At 44.6% G+C, this 27,424-nt stretch overlaps 1 protein-coding gene across 1 annotated transcript in view; it reads left to right on the top strand.

Moving 5' to 3' along the window:
• gas7b (growth arrest-specific 7b) overlaps positions 1–27,424 on the top strand; it is a 107,691-nt gene that overhangs the window by 56,772 nt on the left and 23,495 nt on the right. The window contains exons 3-10 of the mRNA XM_015976263.3: positions 7,079–7,156; positions 9,166–9,254; positions 16,267–16,323; positions 20,186–20,275; positions 21,774–21,889; positions 22,075–22,149; positions 26,466–26,544; positions 27,262–27,390. Coding sequence (XP_015831749.3) covers positions 7,079–7,156; positions 9,166–9,254; positions 16,267–16,323; positions 20,186–20,275; positions 21,774–21,889; positions 22,075–22,149; positions 26,466–26,544; positions 27,262–27,390 — 713 coding nt within the window. The remainder of the gene's footprint in view (positions 1–7,078; positions 7,157–9,165; positions 9,255–16,266; positions 16,324–20,185; positions 20,276–21,773; positions 21,890–22,074; positions 22,150–26,465; positions 26,545–27,261; positions 27,391–27,424) is intronic.

Genomic DNA, 27,424 nt, shown 5'->3' with positions numbered 1-27,424 from the left:
AACAATGGAACCAACCGGAATACTGACGTAACACCGGTGAGCAAAGGTGCGGGTTTAATTGGCAACGGGAGAGGGAGGAGGAGAGGGGCAAACACAGAGGGAGAAACACGGAGGACACGTGTGTTTCGTCGGACAATATTAAAACACGTCTGTTTTCACAAACAGCGGTTTTTAAAAGAAGAGAAGTTGGCTATCAAGCCCATTTAGTGGTATTATGATAAATCCTGATTTTCAGCTGGAGAGTCAGCCTCTCGGTCTCTGTCACTCACCCACGGTGAGACAAGAACATTCGCTGGGGCGACAGACGGTCACATTTAATATCAGCTGTAGCAGCAAAGCTATGTAGGGGATGTGCAGGACTCCGCTACAGTACCGTATCCCCCTCTAGAAAGTGTCTGATTTTTAAGGTGCTAGTGGTCCCCCTAAGAACTGGCCCCGCTGTGACTAGCCTTCAGCTTATCAGTCCATTTGTTCAAAGAGCTGTCTACATGTCAGACAAGGTTCATAACCTTTTCCTCCTTCAAGAGATCTGAGCTTTTCCTCTCAGACCAGCAGTTCTTGTTTTTTTTAAACACACCATCTCAACTGTATCTGATAACCTTTTAACTGAAACACTTATTTATAGCGTCTTTGAGTTTTCTTCTTTGTTTATTGGACCTCTCTTATATTACTGTAAAGTTCAGCTGATTAGTGTCCTGTATTTGTGTTTGGCGTTGCCATAGTAACACGTCTCAGTGTTTTTTATGTTTCTGGTGGTTTTCCTTCCTGTGCTGCTGGGTGCAGCGGGGCAGGGGCCGTTGTGGTTCCTAAATCTCTCCTCTCATTCCAGCCTGATCCGTGGGCTGCTGTATAAACACACCAAATCAAACACTACGAACCGGCCCATGAGCTGTAGATTCACGGCACCGGTTCCAGGTTGCTCAGTCGGGCGCATTTTAATAGTCAGAGTGTGCTCCAAGACTCCGATAAGGACAGAGATACAGTATGAATGTAGGCACTCGCTAGCTCTATTTCCTCTAACCAATTCATGTTTTGGTTGACGAAAGTCCCAGATCTCTGTTTATGTGGACACTAACTGAAATGATCCAATCATTTGGTTTTATATCTTCGTTCTGTGTTTACCTTCATGATCCATTTCTTTGTTCTTTGTTTACACAGTTTAGTAAAAAAACAGTTTTACCTGACATGTTTCGACTAATGTCTAGTCATCATCAGAGTCGCCGGTGTTGGTGGCGTTGGTTGGTTGGTTCCATGTATCCGCGGACAGCAGAGGACGAAGTGGCCCCATGTGTGATCCAACGCGTCTCTGTTCGAGGCTGTGTGTCCACGTCTCCTTATTTCTATTTCTTCTTTGATCCAGTTTTTGTATTTTTGTTGTTCTGTGTTTGTGATCCGTGCACCGTCCCAGTCCATCATGTGGTTTTCTCTTGTGCACTGGTCTGTTACGGCTGACTCTTTATTGCACGTTCTGCTTCTTGTTTGGCTGATCTTGTGTGTCTTCGGCTCGTTTCTTTCTCGCACTCCTTTGATGTTCTGTTGTTCGTCTCTTGAGTTGGCGTCCGGTTTCTCCTATGTATGTTTTATTGCAGATTGGGATTTCATAATGTGGACTCATATATGAAATAGCATGCGTTAATGCTAAGTGACAGTGTGTGATGTTTGCACGCCAGCGTGACGGCTGAGGAGGAGGCGGGCTGTAAGAGTGATACCAACCAGGAAGTTGTCGTCCTGGAAGGCGTAGTGCACTGTGGTGATCCACTGGCTGTCCCCCTTCACCAGGACGTCACGCTCCTCACGGAAACACGCCGTCTGCACACAGAACATGTCAACAACACGCCAACATCACAGCTGCACGGCAAGGATGAAGGCCACGCCCACCTCGGCTCTGTTCAGCATCTCCCACTTATTCAGGATCTTCATGGCGTAAACCCGCTCAGTGGTTTTCATCTTCACCACGGCGACCTGAGAGGAGGGAGGGGCAGCAGTCAAACATTTGGAGCATCAGACAACACCTGGAACACACACCCTGCTGGATGCTGTTACTCCTCCAGATGTGTTTGTCCCCCCGAAGCCAAATAAACAAATAAGATGAGAGACTAAAAGCCACAACGCCACGCCTGAGCTGGACCAGCAGGAGACAAAGACTAAATCCATAATGACAACTTCATCCTATCATTGATCTGCTCCTGGTTTTCTACTTGACTGAATTAATAAACTCCTGTTCTCTGATGCGCTGCGAGGTTCAGTCGCCTTGACTGGGCCGGTTATCGGGTGCTAACCAGAACCACCGCTTCTCGGTCACGCCGTTCCTGCTGTTTAAAGTCGCCTCCAGCACTTCGAGTTCCCTCCCCCAATCTCACCACAGCGAGGAGACGAGCTTCCACCTTAGAGACGAAGACGGCTCTAGATGAATGTGACTTGGAGGTGGAGGTTCTCTAATGCGCAGAACCTGCAGGAGCTAACGCTAACCTCAAACAAACCTTTGTAACCAGTTGATGCTAGTTTAGTCGCCAACATCAGATTCATCTCCAGAAGGCTTTTCTAATCAGAGCGTTTCCCCGTCTGTTTTCTATGGGCGGCTAATGCGGGAGACGGGTGTAGAAGACGTTTAGCCAGGATGTTAATCTCAGAGCTATTTTAAAAATAAACAGTTTCTCAGTGAGTTTGGTCTTTAAAATGTTTAGCTGGATGTGTGTCTGCTTTTGAGTCTGCATGGAATATTTTAACTTTGTGTAGAAGAAACAAAACCCCCAGTAAAGTCACTCTTGTGAGATTTAGATTTGTATACGGTGACGCGGACCTGCCATCAGGTTCAGAGGTTGTTCTGACACATCTGTCAGAGTGGAGCTGCTGTCAGTCTCACCCTGAGAGTTCAGAACTGCACATTTATGCCGACTGGAGAACATCTGAATAGAAATCAGCACATTTGTGCTTCTAACAGAGCTCAGTTCCATTCAGCTGGAGTCAATAACATCGTAAATGTAGTCCATTAAGACTAATGTGAATAATGGAATATGCAGATGCGCTGCTTATGTTGCATTATTAGGGCTGTGCCTGTAATTCAGGATGAGTGAAAGCTTTTCAGACCGACACAAGAAGCCTGATGTAGATCATTTGATCTGAGGAGCTAAAGCTAAACTTCCATGTGTAGAAGATGACTTTCACAACTCTGCCTTTTTCTCTTTGGGGATAAACGTCCGAGTAAATAAGTTTGATATAAGCATCTTGTAAACAGATGGAGGTAATCTAATGAGTGTTACCTCATTAGAGTAAGATTATAACTGATATGGAGTCACAGGGAAGTTATTTCCCTCGGCTAAGAAGGTATCTTCTTCCTCCACCCCTGTGTTATTTCTAGTTGTATAGATTTGTTGTTGTCAGGAGAAAAGTAACTGGCCCCTATAGAGCCTGTGAGCAACGGCGACGGCCATCAAACCTCAAGTCTGCCTCTACCAACTACTGCCTCCTCTGTTTATGTCATGTGAGCTGATGGGCTTGTCTCGGTTTTATCCTCTTCCATCAGGGCCAGGTAGAGCACAACCAGCCTAGGGTTCAGCAATACCTCCTGACATGTTAAACTCATAGCAGAAGGGTAACTGAGCCCTCGGCTGCAACAGTGGACCGCAAAACGTGGCTCTGGGGCGACTTGTGGCCCGTAAGTCCCTCGAAGGTGGCTTCATGTAACTTTTAATGAATGACTGATTAGTGGAATTGTCGTCGTCTTCCTCCGCTTATCCGGGTCCGGGTCGCGGGGGCAGCATCCCAACTAGGGAGCTCCAGACCGTCCTCTCCCCAGCCACCTCCACCAGCTCCTCCGGCAGGACCCCAAGGCGTTCCCGGACCAGATTGGAGATGTAACCTCACCAACGTGTCCTGGGTCGACCCGGGGGCCTCCTGCCGGCAGGACATGCCCGAAACACCTCCCCAGGGAGGCGTCCAGGAGGCATCCTGACCAGATGCCCAAACCACCTCAACTGACTCCTTTCGATCCAGAGGAGCAGCGGTTCTACTCCGAGTCCCTCCCGAATGTCCGAGCTCCTCACCCTATCTCTAAGGCTGAGCCCGGCCACCCTACGGAGGAAACTCATTTTGGCCGCTTGTATCCGCCATCTCGTTCTTTCGGCCATTACCCAAAGCTCATGACCATAGGTGAGGATTGGGACGTAGATAAACCGGTAAATCGAGAGCCTGGCTTTCTGGCTCAGCTCCCTCTTCACCACGACAGATCGGCTCAGTGTCCGCATCGCTGCAGATGCCGAACCAATCCGCCTGTCGATCTCCCGATCCCTCCTACCCTCACTCGTGAACAAGACCCCGAGATACTTAAACTCCTCCACTTGAGGTAGGACCTCTCTCCCGACCCGGAGTTGGCAAGCCACCCTTTTCTGGTCGAGAACCATGGTCTCAGATCTGGAGGTGCTGATCCTCATCCCAGCCGCTTCACACTCGGCCGCGAACCTACCCAGCTAGAGCTGAAGGTCAGAGCTGGATGAAGCTAGGAGGACCACATCATCCGCAAAAAGCAGAGACGAGATTCTCCTGCCACCAAACTCAACAGTGGAATTGAGTAATGTTTATATTTATATTGTTTATATTTAAAATGACAATAAGAAATGGTGGTTTAGCTATTTTCATGTCTAAATATCTGCAACAAGAGCAGCAGAATAACACCAATCAGGCAAGAAGGGTGGGCTATTTGTGAATTAGCCTGTTTTTCCTTTTGTTTTAGCAGATATATTATAAATGTACAGATTCCTGTCATTTTACTATCAGTATTAGCTACAATGGTCGAAGTTATGCAGTGATTATGTTTACTGTTGAGCTTAATCTCAAACCTCCTCACATATTGAGCAGTTCAGATCCAAATCCACCAGAAAAGTCGAGTTTTCAGTAAACCCCAGGCACACGGCTGTCAAAGAAGTAAATATGTCTACTGGAACTAGATGTTGAGAAAATATACGGTAGTAGCATACAGCAAGTACGCCTACAACAGTGGAGAAAATTAGGAATAAAAAGCTAAATCGCAATCGGTCAAATCGGAGACTTGTGATTGTTTGTGGAGCCTGAGGTCTTTTAGGTTTGCACTTTTGGAATCATTAATGCCCAGTCATCTGCTTTATTTACTCAGTTTATTAGTCCATAAAAACTATACTAGGTAGGAGACACCGAAAAGGCCGATAGTTGAAGGCAAGAAGAGATCCTGATATTTGGGAGCCATGAGGAATTTTACCTGACACCATAAATTTACAGCTGGGAATTCATGCCAGCACCAAGGAACAGAAACCCTCCCGGCCATCCTGGATGGTTCTGTACCACACCTTTGCAGTAAAAACGCTTTTAATATACAAATATAGTATACTTGGTAAACCTATATCTAGAACTTCTGTTACAGGATTAGTACTTGTTTATGTTTATGTTTATTTATTTACCAGACGCTTTTATCCAAAGCAGCTTACAGTTTATAACCTATAGGGCATGTTGTGATCTGTGGGGGAAACCGGAGTACCCGGAGGAACTCCACGCATGCATGGGGAGAACACGCAACTCCACGCAGAAAGGCCGCAGCCGAGTTTCGAACCTGCGACCTTCGTGCTGCGAGGCAACCGTGCTAACCACTGCGCCACCATGCAGCCCAGTACTTTCCTTTAAAACCTGCAATATTCCTTCCTGGGAACTACAAATACAAAATTTTAATTTTAAATAGTTATATAATGTAAGCTTAACCATCAATTTAAGTGAAAACTAGACATCGTAGTGTAACCTTCCCCCTTAGCTTAGCTCCGACCCCTCCGAGTTAGTGTACGCTTCCTCTTTCCTTTATTTTTATGTTGAATTTACCATCTGGACACCTTTAAAAAGCAGCTAAAGACACGTTTATTTACAAGTGCCTTCACCTAAATCTTTAGTCTTTTCTTCATCTGTATTATTTATCATCTGTTCTGTTTTTAAATCTCATTCATATGTTTTATGATCTTTTTGTTTTTATTGATTATTGTAATAAAAATAGTCTCATTATTATTATTGTTTTTGAAGTACTTTGTGATTTTAATTTCTATGATAAGTGTTTAAAAAGTAAACTTAACTTACTTTACTAATCTAATAAAATAACACACCTAAGGGCTGAACTGTGCTGATAGTGTAGTTCTGACCCTGCTGCGGCATAGCTTAATATCCATTTTTAAAAACATTTTACTATATTTACTAGGAGAATGCCTAAAATCGCTCTTGACCTTGGTTTTAATTTCACGGTCGGGAGGGAATAAAGGGGGCAAAAGGTTTGCTTTTGGGTAAAGATAAAACTTTACTTCAAATTCAGAATGTCCCAGTGGGAAATTAAATGTTGTAACTCAAATTCTCTCAAGCAATTGTAATATTCATAAACTAATACTAACAATAATAATTAGTTCATCTTCAAAGGTGTTGATGGCTGGGGGCATTATCAGTCTGGATGCAGTGGAGTAAGTAAACATCTTCTCTGACTGCAGCTCAGACTTTCCACTCCAGCGGCAGCAGCGCGAGGACCGACTGCTGTTAAAGGAGCCCATGGCAGCACCGGTGCTCAGTGAGACGTTAGGAAGCTGTGTGCTTCATGCCAGAGTCTCCAAAAGCAACACTGCTCATGGCCACCTTTGTTTTAACTTAAGGAGGACACCACAAACTTGACCATATGTCTTTTGTCCCGCCCACGTGCTCGGAGACAGCCCGAAAAGGCTGCGTGGACAACAGACATGGTGTAAACAAATCCTGGCCGTGTGGGGGCAGGTCGACCAAACACACCGTCCAGGTGATCTTTGGCCTCGTCATTGAAAACAAGAAAATTCAGACTAAAAATTTTCAGAGTAGCAGGAAGATGCTGAACGGGTGTTTGACTCAAGGCTCCACCTTTCCCACAGTCACAGTAAAAGATAAAACGTTCATGCATAAACACACTGAAGCGTGAATATTTGTGTTTTTCCCTCCAAACCGCTGACTATTGTATTCCAAGTTTTCATTTGAGGAAGGGATGGCTTCCTGTCATTAGAGCCCACACAGCTGGATCCTAATGTTGTCGCTTCTCTCTTCTTTGACCTCCTTTCAGAGACGACTTGGGAGAGACCATCCAGCACACCAGGGACCCCCAAGAACTCTTTCCGACACAAGAACTCTCTGCCAGCAGGTGCTTTATTTGTGTCTCTTCATCTCTGCTTTTCTTTTGAACACCCTCAAGTGTTGGTGCCCTGGGGCTGGGAACTCTCCTAGAATTCCACGGTGGCACAAAGCCTGTGCTCATGACCACCACACACACACTTCCTGGGATGATCTGTAGCCTGAGCAGCACAACTGAAGCCTTCTCTGTCTTTGGCTTGGCCCTGGTCCTGAAGGCAGACCAACACACGGAAACAGCTTTTATTCATTTGAGTCAATTACACAGCTCAGAGCGTCACCAATCAGCTGGCAGTTAGGGGATTTTTAAGGAGAAACCCCTCACTAGACTCGGATTCAGGCATCTTTAGCTTCACGTCTCAAGTCTCCACATCTTCAAGTCTCAAATGACAAATTTGAATGACCCAGGTTAGCGCCAAGAAGACTTTGGAAATAAATTCAAGTCTCTTTTAAACAACATGACCTTAATTTGAAATGAATAGATGCTAATGCTAACTCAAACATTAAATGGCCTGTATTTGCTGTAGCACTTTCTAAAGCCAGGATCTTCTGGAGGGTTCTTCCTGTTAAAAGGGAGTTTTCCTCCCCACTGTCGCTAAATGCTTACTTAGTATGAGGATTGCTGTAAAGACTCTGACACGAGTCAGTGACTCCATGCAATCTGCTGGGTTCCTTATATAGGAAACTTTTTACTGATTGGCTTAATGACCTGACCTGTAGTGATTGGAATGTTTACTATGTGAAGAGCCTTGAGACGACTCTTGTCGTGATTTGGCGCTTAATAAATAAACTTATAGTCCTGGAACCCCCCAAGGTACTTTACAACATAATCAGTCATTCACACATTCAAACCCTGGTGGTGATGAGCTACATTGTAGCCACAGCTGCCCTGGGCGCACTGACAGAGGCGAGTCTGTCGCACACAGGCGCCACCGGTCCCTCCGACCGCCACCAGCAGGCAGGGTGGGTTAAATGTCTTGCCTAAGGACACAACAGCAGCGACAAACTGAGCGGGGCTCGAACCTGCAACCAACTTGAGTACTTAACTCCTGTGCCACTAACTCCCCATATTAAATGACCATGTGGGTGTGAAGGCTTTTCATACTTTTATTGGTTATAACATGAACCACAGTGTTTGGACACTAATAATAATTGTTCATGAATCGGATGAGAGCTCATCTTAAAACCCCCAAACATGTTTAGTCTACAGCTCAGTGTCCTAGTGGTAGAGTGTACGCCCTGGGACTGGGAGATCGGGGTTCAACCCTGGTCGGGCCGTACCAAAGACTGCAAAAATAAGACCCAGTACCTCGCTGCTTGACACTCAGCTTTTAGGGGTTGGATTGTGGGTTAAAGCAGCAAATAGTTCTTGAGCGCGGCTACCGCTGCAGCTCACCGCGCCCCAAGGGGATAGGTCAAATGCAGAGGACAATTTTCACCACTCACCAGTGTGTGTGACTATGGGACATAACTTTGCAGGCCTCAACACATCACTGTAGTCTGATCTTTAACAACATTAGGTCACTAACCTTAGTTAAAGTTGTGTGTTTAATTTAGATCAGTGTAAAAATGAAACCATAGAGAATTGCAGTTTGCCTCAGGGACTCAACTCATTAACCCTGTGGACTTAGAGTGTGCATCAGCGAGCGCTACAGAAAAATGTCCCTTAGCGGGGAAACGCTGGTGTCACAGTTAGGAGTTCACCCCGGGCTGCCGGTTTGAACCCAGGCTCCGTCAATCGCTTTGTCCTGCTGCTGGTGATGGGAGGGACCCTGGCGTGTCTGTGTGTGCTCCAGGGCAGCTGTAGTTACAGTGTCGCTCATCACCATCAGTGTGTGTGACTGTGTGAACGACGCACTGTAGTATTTTCCTCTGACATAGCAAAGTATTGTACAAGAGCAGGTAATTTATAATTTTCTCATGAAACGGGCTGCACCAAGTAGAACGGCAGGGTTCAGCATATTTAATGACCTCTGAATGAAATTGATCGTTCTTTTCCTTCGTGTGTCCTTGTCTCTCCAGTGAATGGATTTCACTCAGGCGGGACTCCCTTGCATCATGTGGAGCATTCACACAACAGTCTGGTTAGAAAGAGCAGCACAGAGCCGCAGGTAACGCTGTCTGAGCTTCACTCTCCCACTGCTTCTCTTCAGACTCGCTGCTGTCTTAGGGCTTCATCAAGCTTTTGCCCTGACTCTCGGGTCTTACACGTTTCATGCTGCAGAGCCTAACTTTAACCCTTGACCCAGGGCTGCACTAGGGTGTAATTTAGTTGGAGGCACAAAATAATAAATAAATTCCCCCATTTTCAGCTGGAGTAACAGTAAATGAGAACCAGGTTTGAAACTCGTGTCTTGAGAGGGGCTCGAGTCATGTGATCAGTCTTTAGCGCCAGTAATCAGGAGTGAATGTAAGCTGGTGAGGAAGTCATAGTCAGCGTGACCCGGATGGGTGTGGTTTAGTTGAACATCTGTTTCCACGGTTTTTCCCCAACTTCTCAGTACCTGCTTCGTTGTAGCTCCTAGCAGACCCGACCTGGTCTGAAAATGTGACATAAGCGACTGCTGGCCACTGATTGGCTGGGTGGTGGAGTCACTAGTTTTTCCAGAGCTTTCTGCCTTCATCTATTTCCTGGTTCAGAGAATGTTCAAGATCCCTACCATTGTTGTGCGGTGTTGGGTTTGTGTGGCATACACATCACCCCTGCTCCTTTTGTGCCAGTTAAAGATTGAAACTGACGTGTCTTGGGTGTTCAAGCGTTGGCTCAGTGTATCAGCAACAAATCTTGGTGTGAAAGTAGATGGTGCCCTTTACTCCCCAGCTCGCCAGATAATGTGTTGTTATCTCTGTTTTAGGGTATTTGTTGTGTTTTTTATTGATGTGTCCTTGTTTTACGTGCTCGTTTTATGTTTTTACTGTCCCTTTAAAGCGCCTGGGTGGCATATATTATGTCTGTAAGGTGCTGTGAGTTGAGTTGTTTTGTCACAAAGTTGGCACAGAAAACTAACCACACTGAAGTGAGATGCCTTAACCCACATGTGTCAGACACGCGGCCCGCGGAGCATTTTTATGTGGCCCGCGAGATAAATATCAAAAATATATTAAAACTGACCCGCTGGCCGATTTTACCGCAAAGACTACAACTCCCATGATGCTTTACGGCGTTAGCGCAAAGCCGAAGCGCCCCCTCCTTTGTGTTTTTTCCAGCGTCTGCTGCCGGTGTCTGCAGCTCTGCTGTCTCGGACAAATTAAAGACTCCTCTCACAGCGCTGAGTTTACTCAGCTATTTTCCGACGTTGAAGCCCAGAAACGGAGATTTTGACCGCTCAGTAATGTGTTCACGACTGAAAGAGAAAGTTTTCCAACTAACGTCCAGACAGAGCTGATATAACTCCAGCGAGCAGCGACACGCTCAAAGCAGCATGACTCTGTGGCTGCTGTAGTTGTTATTTTTCCTCCCCAACACACAACAACGTGGTCAAGCTGCTCAGACATGTTCATCAGCACAAACCTATGTGAGCACCTGTTGTCATCTAATGTTGTCATTATTATGATGAAGATGAACAAAACAACAGGAGTCTCCTCCTCAGCTCAGATCAACCCCATGATGCAGGTATCTGGCTGGAACAGGTGAGCATCACAGTAAACCAGTGGAGCAAACTGAGCTTTAAATATGTTGGTTTTATGCTCTTTTTCTGCTCCAAATCATGAAAGTTAACAGGTGAGATGTTGCATTTTCATTTAAGATAAAATGATATTTTTATTTTGTTGTTGGCCCGTGAGAAACGATTTAACCTACAGTAAACAGGAAGTGGAAAGGCTGCAGATAGATGAATAGAATAGAAAATCCCTTTATTGTTCCTCAGTGGGGAAAGCTAGACATCACAGCAGCGATGACACTTATTACAGGAGAAAAAGGAGAATAAAAAATAAGAAAAATGAATAAACAAGAAAACATAAATCCTGAATAGATTTTAAAATGCTGAATATACCACAAGTAATGAATACCACTGTTGTGTTTTATTTAAAACTGACTTGCTCGTGTGTATTTTGGTTATTCCACATTCAGTGTTAATGCAGAAATAAGTTTGTTTCCAAATTAAAAGGTTCAAAATTGCATTTATGTTGGTAAAGAAAATGTGCAAATTTGCCGTCACTTTTTCAAAAATATTAAGTTTGGCCCTCGACTCCGTCCCAGAGTTTCATTTCGGCCCCTTGTGAGTTTGAGTTTGACACCCCTGTTTTAACCCATCCGGTTCCAAGTAGTGCTGTTGGAAAACCTCCAAAATAGTAAAGAATAAAGTCCATAAATCCAACATAGAAACATAAACCCCCCACAGGGCCTTTTTGGGGTTAAAACATTTATGAAGTTGTCCGTATTCCTGTGTTTTGTATCTACCAGGACTGTCCATGGTCAGTACTCTTGGTCAAGCTTTGTGTGTTGAAACTAGATCCTCGGCTCACTCATCAAAGCACTAACATGATAATATGAGTCACTTGTTGTCAGTTGGCATGGCAACGGAGGACACATCAGGACAGGAAGTGAAGAGTCAGACGCTACCAGCAGCTTTTTTCCACTGCTGTTTGAGGATCTGTCATTATGAGCAGTCTTCTGAGTGCAAGAAGTAAACTCAAGTCCTACTTAGATGACCCAGAAGTATAAAAATGTCTTTTCAATTGGTACTAAAATTCAACACAGTAACAAAAACAGCTTCCAGATCTTCCAGGCCCTCTCTGCTGTGCTTCAGCTTTCATCTCATTGTAACTGTACAAGGGGAGGTGACAGGTGCTCTTTGCTGACTGCTTTTTTGTTATTTCTGACAAACCAAATTAGGAGCATCAGGAGCTGCCTCACGAACTACACTCAGCTAAAGGATTATTAGGAACACCTGTTTAACTTCTCCTTAATGCATTTATCTAATCAACCAATCACATGGCAGTTACTTCAGTGCATTTAGGGGTGTGGTCCTGGTCAAGACGATCTCCTGAACGGCAAACTGAAGGTCAGAATGGGACAGAAAGGTGATTTAAGCTGTTTTGAGCGTGGCATGGTTGTTGGTGCCAGACGGGCCGGTCTGAGTATTTCACAATCTGCTCAGTTAATGGGATTTTCACCCACAACCATTTCTAGGGTTTACAAAGAATGGTGTGAAAAGGGAAATACATCCAGTTTGTGGCAGTCCTATGGGTGAAAATGCCTTGTTGATGCTAGAGGTCAGAGGAGAATGGGCCGACTGATTCAAGCTGATAGAAGAGCAACTTTGACTTTGATAACCACTCGTTACAACCGAGGAATGCAGCAAAGCGTTTGTGAAGCCACAACACGCACAACCTTGAGGAGGATGGGCTACAACAGCAGAAGACCCCACCGGGTACCACACCTCTCCACTACAAATGGGAAAAAGAGGCTGCAATTTGCACCAGCTCACCAAAATTGGACAGTTGAAGACTGGAAAAATGTTGCCAGGTCTGATGAGTCTCCATTTCTGCTGAGACATTCAGATGGTAGAGTCAGAATTTGGTGTAAACAGAATGAGAACATGGATCCATCATGCCTTGTTACCACTGTGCAGGCAGGTGGTGGTGGTGTAATGGTGTGGGGGATGTTTTCTTGGCACACTTTAGGCCCCTTAGTGCCGAGTGGGCATGGTTTAAATGTCACGGGCTACCTGAGCATCGTTTCTGACCATGTCCATCCCTTCATGACCACCGTGTACCCATCCTCTGATGGCTACTTCCAGCAGGATAACGCACCATGTCATAAAGCTCCAATCATTTCAAACTGGTTTCTTGAACATGACAATGAGTTCTCTGTACTACAACGACCCCACAGTCACCAGATCTCAACCCGATAGAGCATCTTTGGGATGTGGTGGAACGGGAGCTTGGTGCCCTGGATGTGCATCCCACACATCTCCATCAGCTGCAAGATGCTGTCCTACCAATATGGATCAACATTTCTAAAGAATGCTTTCAGCACCTTGTTGGCCGTCTGATGTTATATGTGTATTACATAGTTTACAGAAAAACGTGTAACTTTTCTTGTTGTGATTAAAAGTAACTTAAAGAAAGCGCATTAATTATTTTAATCTTCAGCCAAGAGTGAGGAGATTATTCATCCGACCTTAGGCCCGAGCAGCGAGAGCCCTGCATAGGCCCCTTGTTGTTCTTGTTATGTTGCTTACTGTTTAATAATCTGGTTTTTTAGAGCCCTTAATGTAATCAAACACTCATAACATTTTGCAGATATGTCAGCTGTGCATAAAATGTACTTGTTTTAAAGGTCTCACAAAAGTCACAATCGAAATAGAGGAAAAGTGCCCCCTAGATTTTTTCCTTGTCATTCACCTTGCTTCATTGTTAGTTTATGAAATTTAGTTCATATGTAGAAGTTTCTTGCAACCATGCTCCACAATATACGGGAAGTCGGACATATTTAGCAGAATTTGTGATTTCCAGCCTTGTTTGGCCGTTTGAGACTTTGATCTACTTGAAAGTTGGTGGGTTGGATCATAAGGCGTGGGCAATCTAAAGTTGCTAAGATGATGATTTTTCTGTGCACATTGAGGGTTAGATCCCTCATACTTTGTCTACTCACCAAAAGAAAAATAATAACTCAGGAAGTCCTGGAGACATGAAACCTGCCATTAATCCTCACGACGTATGTGACAATGCTCACATGCTGATACCCCCCCCCCCCACACACACACACACACACACACAACAGGAAGTGTCATGTTTTACTTTGACCTCTTTTGAATGAAATTTATCTTGAATACGTTTTTCAGTCGCTAACACACATTGAGCAAAACTTTGGTGGATGTGGCCTGTTTTTGGAAACCCCCCATTACAACAATCAACCCCAAGCCATGCTTTGACTGAGGACTGAGTGTCTTCAGACCTACAAAAGTCTCTGGATGGACTTTTCCTATATGGAACTATCATTAGCAAGGATCGGTAATGCAACTGCAGTTACCACGGCATCTTGGATGGACTTGTGGCTAAGCCTGAAAAAAATGACCATTCGTCATCAAACTCCGCTGTTTAAAAACTTCCACACACAAGATCAGAGCTGTATCAACTTTGTGCGTCATAGCAGACCTGAACTCAAGACAACAACATGTTCATGTTGGTTAATCAGAGACTATAGAGTATCAGATACATTCTTCACAGAGAAAGAAAGAAAAAAAACCTGTGATGATGTTTAAAAACCAGACGTGGGCTGATGAATACTTATTTACTCTGTTGAATTGTTTTAAATCACATCATGAATAGTATTGAACCAAATTGCATTACATGAAGTCAAATATTTGTCAAATCATTCATAAATCGTCAGCAGGGATGAATTATATCAAATAGTATCAGTAGAGGGTTTTACCAGCTGGGCAGTCTCAGCTCAGATCAGGATGTTCACCCGGGAGCTCTCCACAGTTCACCGTTCTTTGGTCATTGTAGGGCAGCTGAGTACACCTCGTGGTTTCAATTTTTTTTATTTGAAGAACTGGAAAATGATGGAATGTGGCATCTGAGATTTGTAAACTCTCCAGTAAAAATTCACCAGCCTCCACCGCCCTGTTATTGATGTATCGTACCACTGGTAGCGTAGCAAGATGTGAATCGACCTTAGTGGTGGGGATTCACATCCCTTTATGTGAATGCGTGAATGGCTATTGAGTTGTACAGCACCTTGGGGGGTAGTAGAACTCTTAAAGGTGCTATATAATTACAGGTCATTTACCATTTACTGAGAGCGTGAGAAAGGCTTTGGTGGCGTAGCAAAGTCTGAAGTACTGATGTTTGACTTTAATTCAAGCTATACTGTGTTATCTGCACCAACTTAGCCGTGATGGGCATCAGTCAAGCCCCTAATATGAATCTAAGCAAACATTTGGCACACATGACATATTTTCTCCACAGCGCCCCCTAGAAACATTGAAACTGTGACAACTTCTACAAACAAGGCCACAACTGTACCAAACTTGCTCTGCGCCATCACACAGCAACATTCAGCACATTTGTTGATGTCAGTTGAGCTCCGCCCCCTTATAGACGGCTTCCTCTAAATAGCGAATGCATGAACTGATTAGCAACAAACTACACATAAATGGTCTTTGCCAACCTAAGAACAGCTCAACCGGTTATATTGGATTTTGAAACGGTGCACCTTAAACATATTCAACCAGCTATTGCCTTGATGCGTCATCAGTTTCATACCAGAATGGCTTCCTGTTAAAGAGGAGTTTTTCTCTCCACTATCGCTACTTGCTTGTTTATTGTGGAGATTCCTGTAAAGTCTCTGACACAACAAGTCAGTGACTTGACTCAATGTGCTGGGTTTTCTTGGATAGAAAACTTTTAACTAATTAGAATAATGAACTGTTGCTTACTGTTCAGTGGGTTCAGTTGGAGTCTTTCCTTTGTAACGTGCCATGAGATGACTCGTGCTTGTAATTGGCATTTTATTTAATTGAACTGAATGAAACATTGGATTAAATTTCTGTTGTGGATTAGATGATTTTTTTTTTGCTTCTTTTGACCAGATTAAACCACATCTTTCCTCTAATTAATGGAGAATTTAAGCTGATAAAACCGTCCTACAGCTGCAAGGATCAGTCACTCTCACAGCTTCACACGCAAATCTTTGTTGTTCCTGAAAACCCGATAAGAGTCTTTTTAAATGACTGAACTCTAAGTTCTTTAACTTCTGTCTCCATTTTAAACTCACATCTGCTCTAAACCTTAGTTACAGAAAAACAGATAGTCAGTCGCACAAACGAGATCAGGCTTTGCTTTCTCTGCAGAACTATACTCTGAGCTTTGCATAGCAACACACACACACACACACACACACACACACACACACACACACACACACACACACACACACACACACACACACACACACACACTCACACACACACACACACACACACACACACACACACACACACACACACACACACACACACACACACACACACACACAAAGTAGTGGGAGCAGAGAGAGCAGCAGTCAGGCTGTAGCAGCTCTCCCTGCTGAAACACCTGTGTGTGTGATTATGTTAGCCAGCCATGTCTGATGCAGAGGATGGGAGTTTTGATGGAGAATCCTTCTCTCTGCAGAGCCCTGGATCGACGTCCCCCACCAGAAAGCAACGAGACAAAGAGACAACGGTTACGGTAAGCTCCCAACTGAGCACAAACTCTTCCTGATCCTGGTTTCACAGCAGAATAATTCACGACCAAAGGTAGATGTAGTTGCAAATAGTTATGTTTGATTTGATTCTTTTAAGTTTTTACTCTCTACCAGAAGGCTTATCATGGTGCCTGTTTTGAGCTGCTACAACACAAATATCCAGATAGTTATTATTTACCAGCTCTCTGCTTTCTGCAGGATAAATATCAGTGTAGGCTGGTGGTAGGAGTGGGCATTTGAAGACTAAATGTGTGCTGGGCAAGGCCAGATTAACCATACGGGTAACTGGGCAATTGCCCAGGGGTCCACGAACTCTAAAAGGCCCAGGCCCAGGTCAGCAAGGGCACGAGCAAAATACGGTATATCCTGCTTCATATTAAACAAAGTGTCCACCCGGGCTTTTGCGCTGCACAGACGCTTTTCTGCCTATGACTTTGAACGTCAGCTGAGAGCGGTTGAGAGTCGGTCTCATGCAGACTAACCAATGAAGAAAGGTCCGACCGCAAATATAGCGGAGTGCATTCTGCACGTTGACCGCACCGGTGAGGTGGCCACCGGAGGACGAAACAGGTGATGCGCTCCACTCCGCAGCAGTGAAACGCATCAGACACAAATAAAAGACAGAAAGCATGAAAGGATATGAGCCGAGATAAACGATCGCATGTTAAATTTGTTTTTGAGGTGGCGACACTTTGATAATGTTACTGCGGCCGTTCTCAGGACGCATCTGTCTGGAGTGCGTCAACGATCAGAGCTCTGTGCCTCTCAGCTCTAAATAATCCCCAGAGAGTCCACATAAATAATGTAATATAACCACAATCATTTTTGGGCTAAACAATTGTCTACAGTCCATCTTCCCTAATGTGTTTGTGGCCCTGCTGATTTTTCTAATAGTTACAAATTGTGAAGGGGAACGATCATTTTCACAAATGACAAGAATAAAAAATGAAATGAGAACAACACAAAGTCAACAGCGCCTCAGTGCACTGTCACTTATGGCTATTGAATCTCAGCTTGTCAGGAATCTGGACTTTGATGACATTGTAAATGAATTTACTTATAGAAAGGCCAGAAAGCAGTTTTTCTGAAGGCAAGAGAGGAGGCCAACAAGAGGAGACAAAAAGAGGAGGAAGGAGACAGGAGTCAAGAGGAAGGAGGAGACAGGAGACAAGAGGAGGAAGGAGACAGGAGACAAGAGGAGGAAGGAGACAGGAGACAAGAAGAGGAAGGAGACAGGAGACAAGAGGAGGAAGGAAACATGAGACAAGAGGAAGAAGGAGACAGGAGACAAGAGGAGGAAGGAGACAGGAGACAAGAGGAGGAGGAAGGAGACCGGAGACAAGAGGAGGAAAGAGACAGGAGACAGGAGGAGGAAGGAGACAGGAGACAAGAGGAGGAAGGAAATAGGAGACAAGAGGAAGAAGGAGACAGGAGACAAGAGGAGGAAAGAGACAGGAGACAAGAGGAGGACAAAGACAGGAGACAAGAGGAGTAAGCGATTTTTAAAATTGACAATGTTATGAAATGTCTAGAAAGTGCTACTGGGTGACAGTAATGTTGGGGGAGGCCGGGTGGGGTGAGGTGGGGTGGGGGCAGGGGGCCCTAAACACATTGTGCCCAGGGGCCCCTGCAATGATAATCGGCCCTGGTGCTGGGTAATTCATCCCTCAGCTGAATCGCTTCAACCATTTAACATTTTAACCAGTCAGGTTTGAGATACTTACATATGTTGGGACACCTCTCCAAATCTGTGCATTCAGTTGTTCTAGTAGGCATGGATGAGTCTGGATATGGAGGAAGTCACTGGCCTGCACAAGGTCCTCAGCCGAGACTGAGAACCAGATCTTCTCGTCTGACATCAGCACCTGGCCTCACCACGAGCCTCTGGATCGACATCCAAACATTCTCCTTAACAATTCAAACTGTTCTAGCAGCAGCAGCTGGACCAACTCTGCGTTGAACCCTATGGACTCAACGAGATGCCATTAAAATAAATATTGGTGCAAAGGCAGACATGACAATATGGAAAACATCTGCTGCTGCATGTGAAGCAACAGGCTTTACATCAAATTCAACTTTACAAAACGTGAAATCTGCCTTTTTTTTTTGTTTACAACCAAACCTGCAGGCGCCAGCCCCACCCATGCTGTATCAACTGGACTTCAGTATGGAGGCCTGGGCAGCACTGTTTGTTCAAATCTGCTCCGGTTGAGTTTCTGACCAGTGCGTGTCTGACCCAGCTGATGTACTTTATGCAGAGTTTTATTTCAGAAGAACAATCTTTTCAATGTATCAGATATTTTTGTCTTTTCTTCAGTTTGAAACTCTTCAGTCTTTATTTTTTATTACCAACCTCAGCTGTTGTCACCATGCTAACAATCTCAACTCCAGCACGATAAAATGTCAACATCCGGCTGTGATTATGGCTCTATTCCTTTCTTCCACTAAACATGGGCTTTTTTACTGTAATACATTATTATCTTTATTAGACAAAAGTAGGTATTTTCATTTAGCTGTGCCTGATCAACTTGACGGGCGTTGAAGCACATTGCTACTTATTTTATCTCAGTAATGTTTTCTCATCCATGTAAATGATGAAGAGAATTGTTGCCAACATTTAGCAGCTCTGGTCTAAACCACACGGGATGCAAACAAACCACATAAACACCAGCTCTCTGACAGATCCACACAAGTCACATGCTGTAACTGAGAACATGTGTTACTCTCCAGAAGCAATCATCATGGGTCTATGTGGGTCTCATTTTCCCCTCTCATCTTCCACAAACTGTGTATGTGAGCAGAGACAAACATCTTTGTAGGCAGTTGGAAGTCTCTTGGCCTCGTTTCTACCCGAGAGGTCGGGTTGGAGCCTTGCTAGCTGTCAACCTCTGGACCTCTGTGGAGATCAAACAGGAATCCTTTTCCTCAAGCTGAGGAGAAGCTCTATGGGCCGACGCAGACCTGATTTAGAAGCTTCTGATGCCTCTTTCAGCCATTTCAATCCAACATTGACCCTGTAAAAGTTAGCAGAACCCCATTAGTCAGTTTTGTCTGAAGGAAGCGGCGTTAGAGAAAGGCATCTCTGAAGGTTTAAGACAAAATAGACACTGTTGCTGCAGGATTTTCTGCCTCCTGAGATGAAATGTTTCATTTGTAACATTTCATTTCTCTGTTAGTGTCTGCATGGTGAAAGCATGCTTCTTCATTGATTTGCTCTAAATCTAAACGTTTATCAGAAAGAGGCGGATCAGGATCACTTTGGTTAGGTTTGGGAACATTTCTTGATTTGCTGTCTGAATCTAAAATTTCCAGAGTTCAAGTTTTAAGGAGACTGGTTTGTTTCATCATCTTCTGGAGTTGAAATCCACATATAAATGAAATATTAATTATTGCACATTCACAGCTAAATGCAGACTTATTATTGCATTTGTGACCCAAGAGTTTTGTCTTTTTGGATCTTCTCAGCGAAGAAAATGGCCCAATTACACGAAGCGTCCTTCATTCTCTCCCGTTCTCTTGAGTCTCGTGGTTCGACACCACATCTTCAGCATGACCTGCTGACAATCAACAAGACAGTTAAAGGAGATGTTTGGGGATCTATTAGACTGGCTGCTTTTAGCCAAGAGAATGATTGAGCTGGAGAGATTAGCACTCAGAATAATAACGATACTGGCTCCAAGGAGCGTGTAACTTTGTCTTGATGTGTCTGTTGCAGAGATGAGAACGGGCTGCCAAAGCAGCAGTGTACAGCTTCTCCTAAGTACTAATCCTCAACCCACAGAGTATAAGGTGGCGCTCTTCATGAAGATGCTCTGCCTCGGTAAAGTCCTGTGTTTAATCCTGCAGATTAACGGCGTGACATTCCCATCACTGGCCTTCATGAGCGAGCAGCAGTTGCTGAAACCAAACGAATGGAGCTACTGTGACTATTTCTGGGTAGGTCTTATCTCTGTGGTGAAACACAACATGCAACTTTAGGGATTACTGAAAAGAAGTGGGCTGTAGGTCGGAGGGTCATGGCTTGGTTTTGTTTTGGGATGCTCTGAGTTGCTTGTTGTTAAATCTGAGGGCATTTCTCTGCTCAAATGCTGAAATGACTGAAGTGTAAATAAGTTTGACCAAAAGCGCTGATCCAACCCCAGAAATGTGTCTGACCACAAAAGTAGTTTTTACTATGTGACAGTCCATCCCAGAGGCCTTTGTTCAGTTGCCTCATCCTAGTTTTTCATTGATTTGATTTGAGTTATCTTGGAAATTAGTTATGTCAAAGGTGTGGAAAACTGGTTTAATCAATACATCGGCAGTGGTCTCTAGTAGGAAGGACTTGTAAGTCGTGCTCTAGTGAAAAAACTCAGGTGCTCCTGTTTCAGGATCTCGATGATTACCAGATCGGGCGAGAGCTGAACACGACAGGATTTGGAGACCTACTTCCTGATATTTGGACATCTCACCTCCGATTGGCTAACAGCAACACGACTCTTCCACTGATTCTGTTTGTTCTGCAACGTTGATGATTTATCTCCACAAATAACTCAGGCCTGAAGGAGTTCTGCTGTGTGGTGGAGTTGTGAATGCTAACAGATAGCTTCTATTAGCCAAGACATTCTCTGCTGTTTGCTGGACGCTAAACCAACAACAGCCTTCCCTGTCGTGAGTCAAGATGGGTGAGTCCAGGAAAGTTAGTGACAGTGTGACGTAGATCTGTCAGGATTTTCTATCCTAGACTTTCACCGTCTGTTTTCTAACAGGAGCTAATGCAGGAGAGACAGGTGTAGGAGACTATTTTCATGTTTTATGAAAATCTCAGAGAGACGATTATAATCAGAAATAATCATTAAAATGTTTTTTCAGTGTTCCACACCTTTTTAGCAGGAATGGGTGAATTAAACTTTTTTTGTTAGACTTCAGACCTGATCAGTGTTGGCTTTGATAAGATCCCACACACAGGACAGTAGTGCACATAAGACGCTCTGCTGCTCTGATTGGATGTCTCTTACCCATGCAGGCTTATCGATGCCATGCTTTAGTCATGCACACAACAGGAACAGTATAAAAAACAGAGTGAGAAGAAAATGTTTGTGGGGGGGTCAGAATGAGTCACATGTGGTCCTAGACGTGGGTCCTGATAGTCGCCACATAGGAGTGGTCAACATTTCATTCTGATCCAGGTCCTTTTGATTTAAGGTCCGTTTACATCCCAGACGGCAGACCATCAGTACACTGATATATTGTGTATGTGAGTTTCTGTATAGGAAGACAGTTCATCTACACACATGCCGGTTTGTCTTCTTATCCCCCAAACAGACGTCTCAGTATCACCAGCTTCTGGGTTTAAAACTAGGAAACGTGACGGATAACTCTCACTGCTTCTCAGGCAGAGGTGTTGTGCCATTATCAACTGTTTTCTTTACAAATGTCTGCATTTCTCTCACAGGCTGACAGGAAAGATCTCCAAGGCAACGGTTGCATCACCGGATTCGAAGTGTTGCTTCAAAAACAGCTGAAGGGTAAACAGATGCAGAAAGAGATGGCCGAGTTCATACGAGAAAGGTATCCGCATCGTTTTTACACTCTTTTTATCTTGTGTTGCCTCGAAAACATGCAGCTATCATCAAACAACCCATTTCCTCTTATTTCTGCTCGCTTATGCATATCATCAAATTGCTCAACACCGTAGACTGAAACCAGATTGCATAATAACTGTGTAGTAATCACACTCTCTACTTCCCTTTCAGGATAAAGATAGAAGAAGAGTATGCCAAGAGTCTTTCTAAGCTCTCCCAGATCCCTCTTGGAGGCCAGGAGGAAGGGTGAGTGTCTTTTCACTTCTGTACCCCGACTGGTGGCTAGTCCAACCTCTGCTCAGCCAGCTATAGCTACAACCATCGGGGTGTTGTTTCACCTAACCTTCATCAAACCGTTTCATTTGGAGAGCATCCATCACGATCCAGCTTATTCTCCAGATGGTGTCACCGCTGCTCCAGACAACGGAGCAGTCCGGTTAAATCTCACTGCAGCCTTTCGTCCACTTGACCGTAATATTCATAGGAATACACGTGGTATTAGGATTGGGCTTTTTGCATATGCTCCACAATGACCCTGATGAGCCACTGGTGGTTACTATGGTAACCTTAATGAGCCACTGGCAGCTGCTAGAATGTTTATATTTACTTCTTTGGTTTATGCATCAAACCCACGGCCGCAAAAACAAAGTCAGCTTGTAGGATGTCAGCTGTCAGCACAGTGATGGAGAGCTGATGATTTGGGCTCCTTACAGTAACCGAGCTAACCATTAAAGACACACTCCAATGAAAATCGTGTTTTTTCTGTTTTTATCATATTCTTGAGGCATTTTTTATGCTACAGGACACATCTGAAGAAATGTAAGCTCAAAATTGCATTTTTGAGTATTTCTGCATTCAAACTGCTGTCAATCAGGAGCAGATGAAAAAACTGCAGCCTAAAACTGACTGGGTTTGTGACATCACACACCCTCTGGGTTAAGCTAAAAAAAGATTATTAGAGTGGGACTTTAACTCCTTAAATATTCTACAGTCAAACATGGATTCATTCACGTCAAATGACCACTGCTGGTGTTTCTGAACGCTTCAGGATTCTGTTTCACCAACAGCTTTTGGACATGTTAGGGACCACGTCATTTGTTAAAACAGCCTTGTGCATAAATGGTAGAGCTACTGGGAGTTTACATCACTGCTTTTCCTCATGACCTAGAAGAATTTGCCAGATAATTTTCCTGTCAGACAGACTGCTCAGTGGTGAGTTAGCCAGTGAAGGCATCCTGTAGCGAGCCTAGTTCTGGAGACGTTGTCAGTGATGCTGTGCTTTCATCTACTCTGACCGACAGCATATGACAGCCATTAAGTGATCACAAACACACACTCATGAGAAAAGGGAGGGTGTTGGCTGTTTGAGCCTTCAAAGGAGTAAAATAGTTAGCAGCCACTCTTCTTTTCTGGCAGTTGAGGGGATATCGTGCCGGGGGCTTCGTCTGCTCCGGTAATGGGACATAAGAACAGGAAGCTAGGCGGGACACGTCTACTTGTTATTTAACTCTTTTACGATCCTGCGTAGCAACACGATAAAAAGTTACAGATACAGATAATTCTATCTTGAGAACCATGCCTGAAACTGTGCTGGACATCCGGCAGGCGTCCGTGGTTTGTTTTTATGACTCAAATTCCAGTCTGGCATCAGCGAGCAGACCAAGGCACTTGCAGCATAGATCTACGTAGGCCTGGGCCAGATCATATCAGCAAAAACATATACATCATGAGATCTATCATTAGATGGGTCGAGTGGCGCAGAGCTCTTCAAGTTGTAACCACAATCACAGTGTTTGCTCATATCAGCAAGTAGGGAAAGATTCACGGTGGTTTCTGAGGTATTTTGGCTGCTGCAGGCCCCCGTAGTCGTTACCAGGTCATGCAGGTGGGTTCGGGCCTTTTCTCCAGACAAACAGGACAGAGAGACACATGAGCAGCAAGCTGGTGTAGTAATGCGATGTTACCGGCATACAGGGGAAACGTGTTTAGCCACCAATTTTGACTCTACTGTGCACGGGCGGCAGCACAGGAATGTAGAAAGCCTGAAAAGGAAATCACGCTGCCGTGTTCTTCTGATTCACCAAGGTCATCATTTTTATGGATGTAAAAAAATGATATAAAATTCCTGAGAAGAGGAAAAACCCCAGAATGCTGCTTTAATGTTAGACATGAAGCGTGGTTCAAATGTAAGTACGTGTGAAAGGTTAAATACGACTTATCCTTCATTACATTTAAGCTAACGCCTCTTCACGTTGCCAGTGACAGAGAGTGGGTTGGAATCGTCTAATTCAGAATCCTGATGATGCCAGTCAGCGCGGTCTGCCCAAGGCCGGTAAACAGTGCCTTCATTATGCTCCGCCCTGGGCTGGCTCTGTTGTCAGACAGGACAATCACTGTTTTGTTGCTCCGTTTCTACCATCTGGCCAGAACCAGCCTTCTGTTTGTTCCTGGATTTACCATTTGTTTGGTATCGAGCTGTAATGCATGTGACACAAACATTTCCCAGCTTTCTGTTCCATTTCAGATTAAAGAGGCTGATGGCAGGAGATTTCACTTTTACTGGAATCCAGTTTGTTAGTGGGATTTCATTTGTGAGACTTGACAGACTACTTTTGTTTAGTGGTGATACTATCTTATTATTTAGCAGCTTTCCATTGTGCCTAAAGAATCTGATAGTGACTCAAAATATTAACAAATATAGCTGTCTCTGTTTTTATGAGCCAGTGTGCATGAACTCCAGAATGAAATAGGTGTGTTTCCACTGTCGGAACTGCAGGATACAGCAACTCCCCGGCATCTGTGTGTCTCCACGTGACCGGGTCGGCCAAAGGGCCCTTTTTAAGAACTTTCTGAGTACCTGGTCAGGCAGTGGCAGATTAGGTAATTTGGGGGCCCAAGGCAAACACACACGGGGCTCCCTTACACTAAATTTTCAACAATCTTACCTTTAACTGGATTTGCGAAACTCTCCCCTCTTCTGACATGAGTCATTTTCACTTTTTATTAGTCCTCCTCTTTTTTCTCCTGTCTTTCTCTCTCTCTGAGTGCTTTCTTCTACCTTGTTTTATTTCTATTTTCCATTTTGGTCTATGTTTTCCTCCCTTTAAACATTTTCCATTGTCTTTCCTTTCTGCTTCCTTTTGACATTTACATAGATGAACGGGCGTAACTTTCAGAAGTGAAAATAAAAGCTTTTATGAAGCAAGCTGCTTCTTTCTCTTATTGGAGCCACTAGGATAACTGCATTTCATGCTTCATGTTTTGACTATCGCTTCGAGTTTGTTACAAACGCTCCCACCTCTCTTCTTCTTTTTCTGCTTTCTCTTCTTCTTCTTCTTTGTGGTCTTATGGCACTTGGCAAACAACAATTTGGTGCATTACTGCCACCAACTGGATTGGAGTGGAATGACTACCAATCACTTCCTGTTTGTGCATCGGTGTCTTAAAGGAATAGTCCACTGTGGGATTAACAGAGGGGTGCCGTCGGTCTGGGCGAGGAGGCCCACTTATGTTGGGGGCCCCAGGCGGCCGCCGACCTATGCCTAATGGTAAAACCGCCACTGTGGTCACTCAGAGTGGCCCGGTGGAGCAGCTGGCCTGGCCTTTTCAAATTCAATTCAAATTCAAAGATACTTTATTAATCCCAGAGGGAAATTAGAGTTTCAGTACACACAATTCAGAGATCAGACATACATGGGCAAGACACATGACAAGAATTGGTGACTGTGGTCATTCGCAACCCTGAGTCGTGCTACCTTAATAGAGATCAGAGGGTTACATGAGGATTGGTTCAGGTGGAGGGAAGAAAAGGCAATTCAGAGTTACCCTCCCACCAGGAGGGCAGCTTTGGTCTGCAAAAAAACACCTCAGACAGATATGCAACAGACTTCAGACATTGCACAACAAAAGTGTCCACTAGGTGGGGTGGTGGGTTGGGACTATCCACACTTCAGTTCCTGCAGCCACTACAAGCAGCGCATGTCACCTCAGTCTGAACAGGGGGAGGAGCATTGAGGGTTGGAGGGTTGCAGTGACCCTGGAACGATTCGGCGGCCTTCCCGCAGTCCCGCCCAGGCTGGGATAGGAGACAGTGTTGAGTTGCCATAGCGACGGCACATTCTGGAAGAAGAAGGAACTGCTACGAAGAACGCCTCAGCAGCACCAGGCCTCCTCAAGTCGATCCATCTGGGATCGTGGCTCCATCAGGTGTGACTAGCAGTGAGGAGAAGACCTATGGAGGATGGTCTGGTGTCATGAAGGGCAGCAAAGAAGCCACTTCTCTCTGAGGAAGTCATCAGGGACAGGCAGGAGTTCTGCTAAAGGTCCAGGGACCGGACTGCTGAGGGCTGGAGGAAGGTCACAATGAATCCTTTTGATGAATCCTTCATCCTGTTAACATCTATGGGCTGTAGACCTTCTGATTTACAGCTTATGTGTGTGCGAGTGAACTTTTGCACTGGGTGCTGATGAGCCCCATATGTTCTCTTTTCCTCTTGCAGACAGCGGTGGTGCATTTGTTCATTATTGACTCAAATCTCTTCCATGTACTCATCTCTTCTCAGGACTTTGGGGGAAGCTTGGGAACAGCTCAAGAAGAGCCTAGCCAACGAAGCTGAAGTTCACCTAAAATTCTCCTCAAAGGTAGTTTTCTCTCACCACAGGCTATCAGTCACCTGGCACGACCTTTGCCTCTTGTGTTTAATCAGCATGTCGTGGCACCAGCATCTTACGTTGTTTTCATTTGGCCTGAATTTGGAATAAAGGGATACAAAAACGATGTTTTATGACCAAGAAGAAGTTTAAGCAAAAGGAGGTCTGAAAATTTGCACAGTTCCTGGACCAAATTTAGCTTCCCTCCTTTATCCGCTCTGAGAGTTGGACCACACCTTACTGGTAAAATCACGCCCATCCAGAGTTGCTTCCTACATTGATGCTGAATCTTAATGACCCTCTCTGGAAAATCTTTTCAGAGGCAATGTTGTTTCTTGGCTTCTTCATCAGCTTAATTCAATGCGGAGGGTTAGGGGTGGGGACTTCTGCTGCAGATCAGCATTACAGCTGGACAGATGGAGGCTTGGGTGATGTTATGCCCCAGAGATGCACAGATGTTCAGCATTCCTCCAGACTGGAGTGAGAACAACAGTTTAGTTGAGTGACTGCAGGAAGGACCCTCATTCCTGATACCTGGTATCAGACACCACATTCCTTTAGGATCATGTAATCTGAGATGTTAGCACTGCAGCCAACAACATCTGTAATAAAAATGAATTTGTTGTGTTCTCTGTGTCCGGTTACTGTTGAGCTGAAGTTCAATGTCAGTGGGTCACTATTCTGATCTCTTTCCTGCTTCCTGAACAGCTTCAGAGTGAAGTGGAGAAACCTTTCCTGACATTCAGGGAGAACTTTAAGAAAGACATGAAGAGGTTAGAACATCACATAGCCGACCTCCGGAAACAACTGGTGGGACGCTATGCAGCTGTGGAGAAGGTAGGACCACCCCTGAACCTCTAACGCTGCTTTG

The sequence above is a fragment of the Nothobranchius furzeri genome, chromosome 16 (genome assembly GCF_043380555.1).
Source record: "Nothobranchius furzeri strain GRZ-AD chromosome 16, NfurGRZ-RIMD1, whole genome shotgun sequence".
Lineage (NCBI taxonomy): Eukaryota > Metazoa > Chordata > Actinopteri > Cyprinodontiformes > Nothobranchiidae > Nothobranchius > Nothobranchius furzeri.
This window is presented reverse-complemented; position numbering and strand designations above follow the sequence as displayed.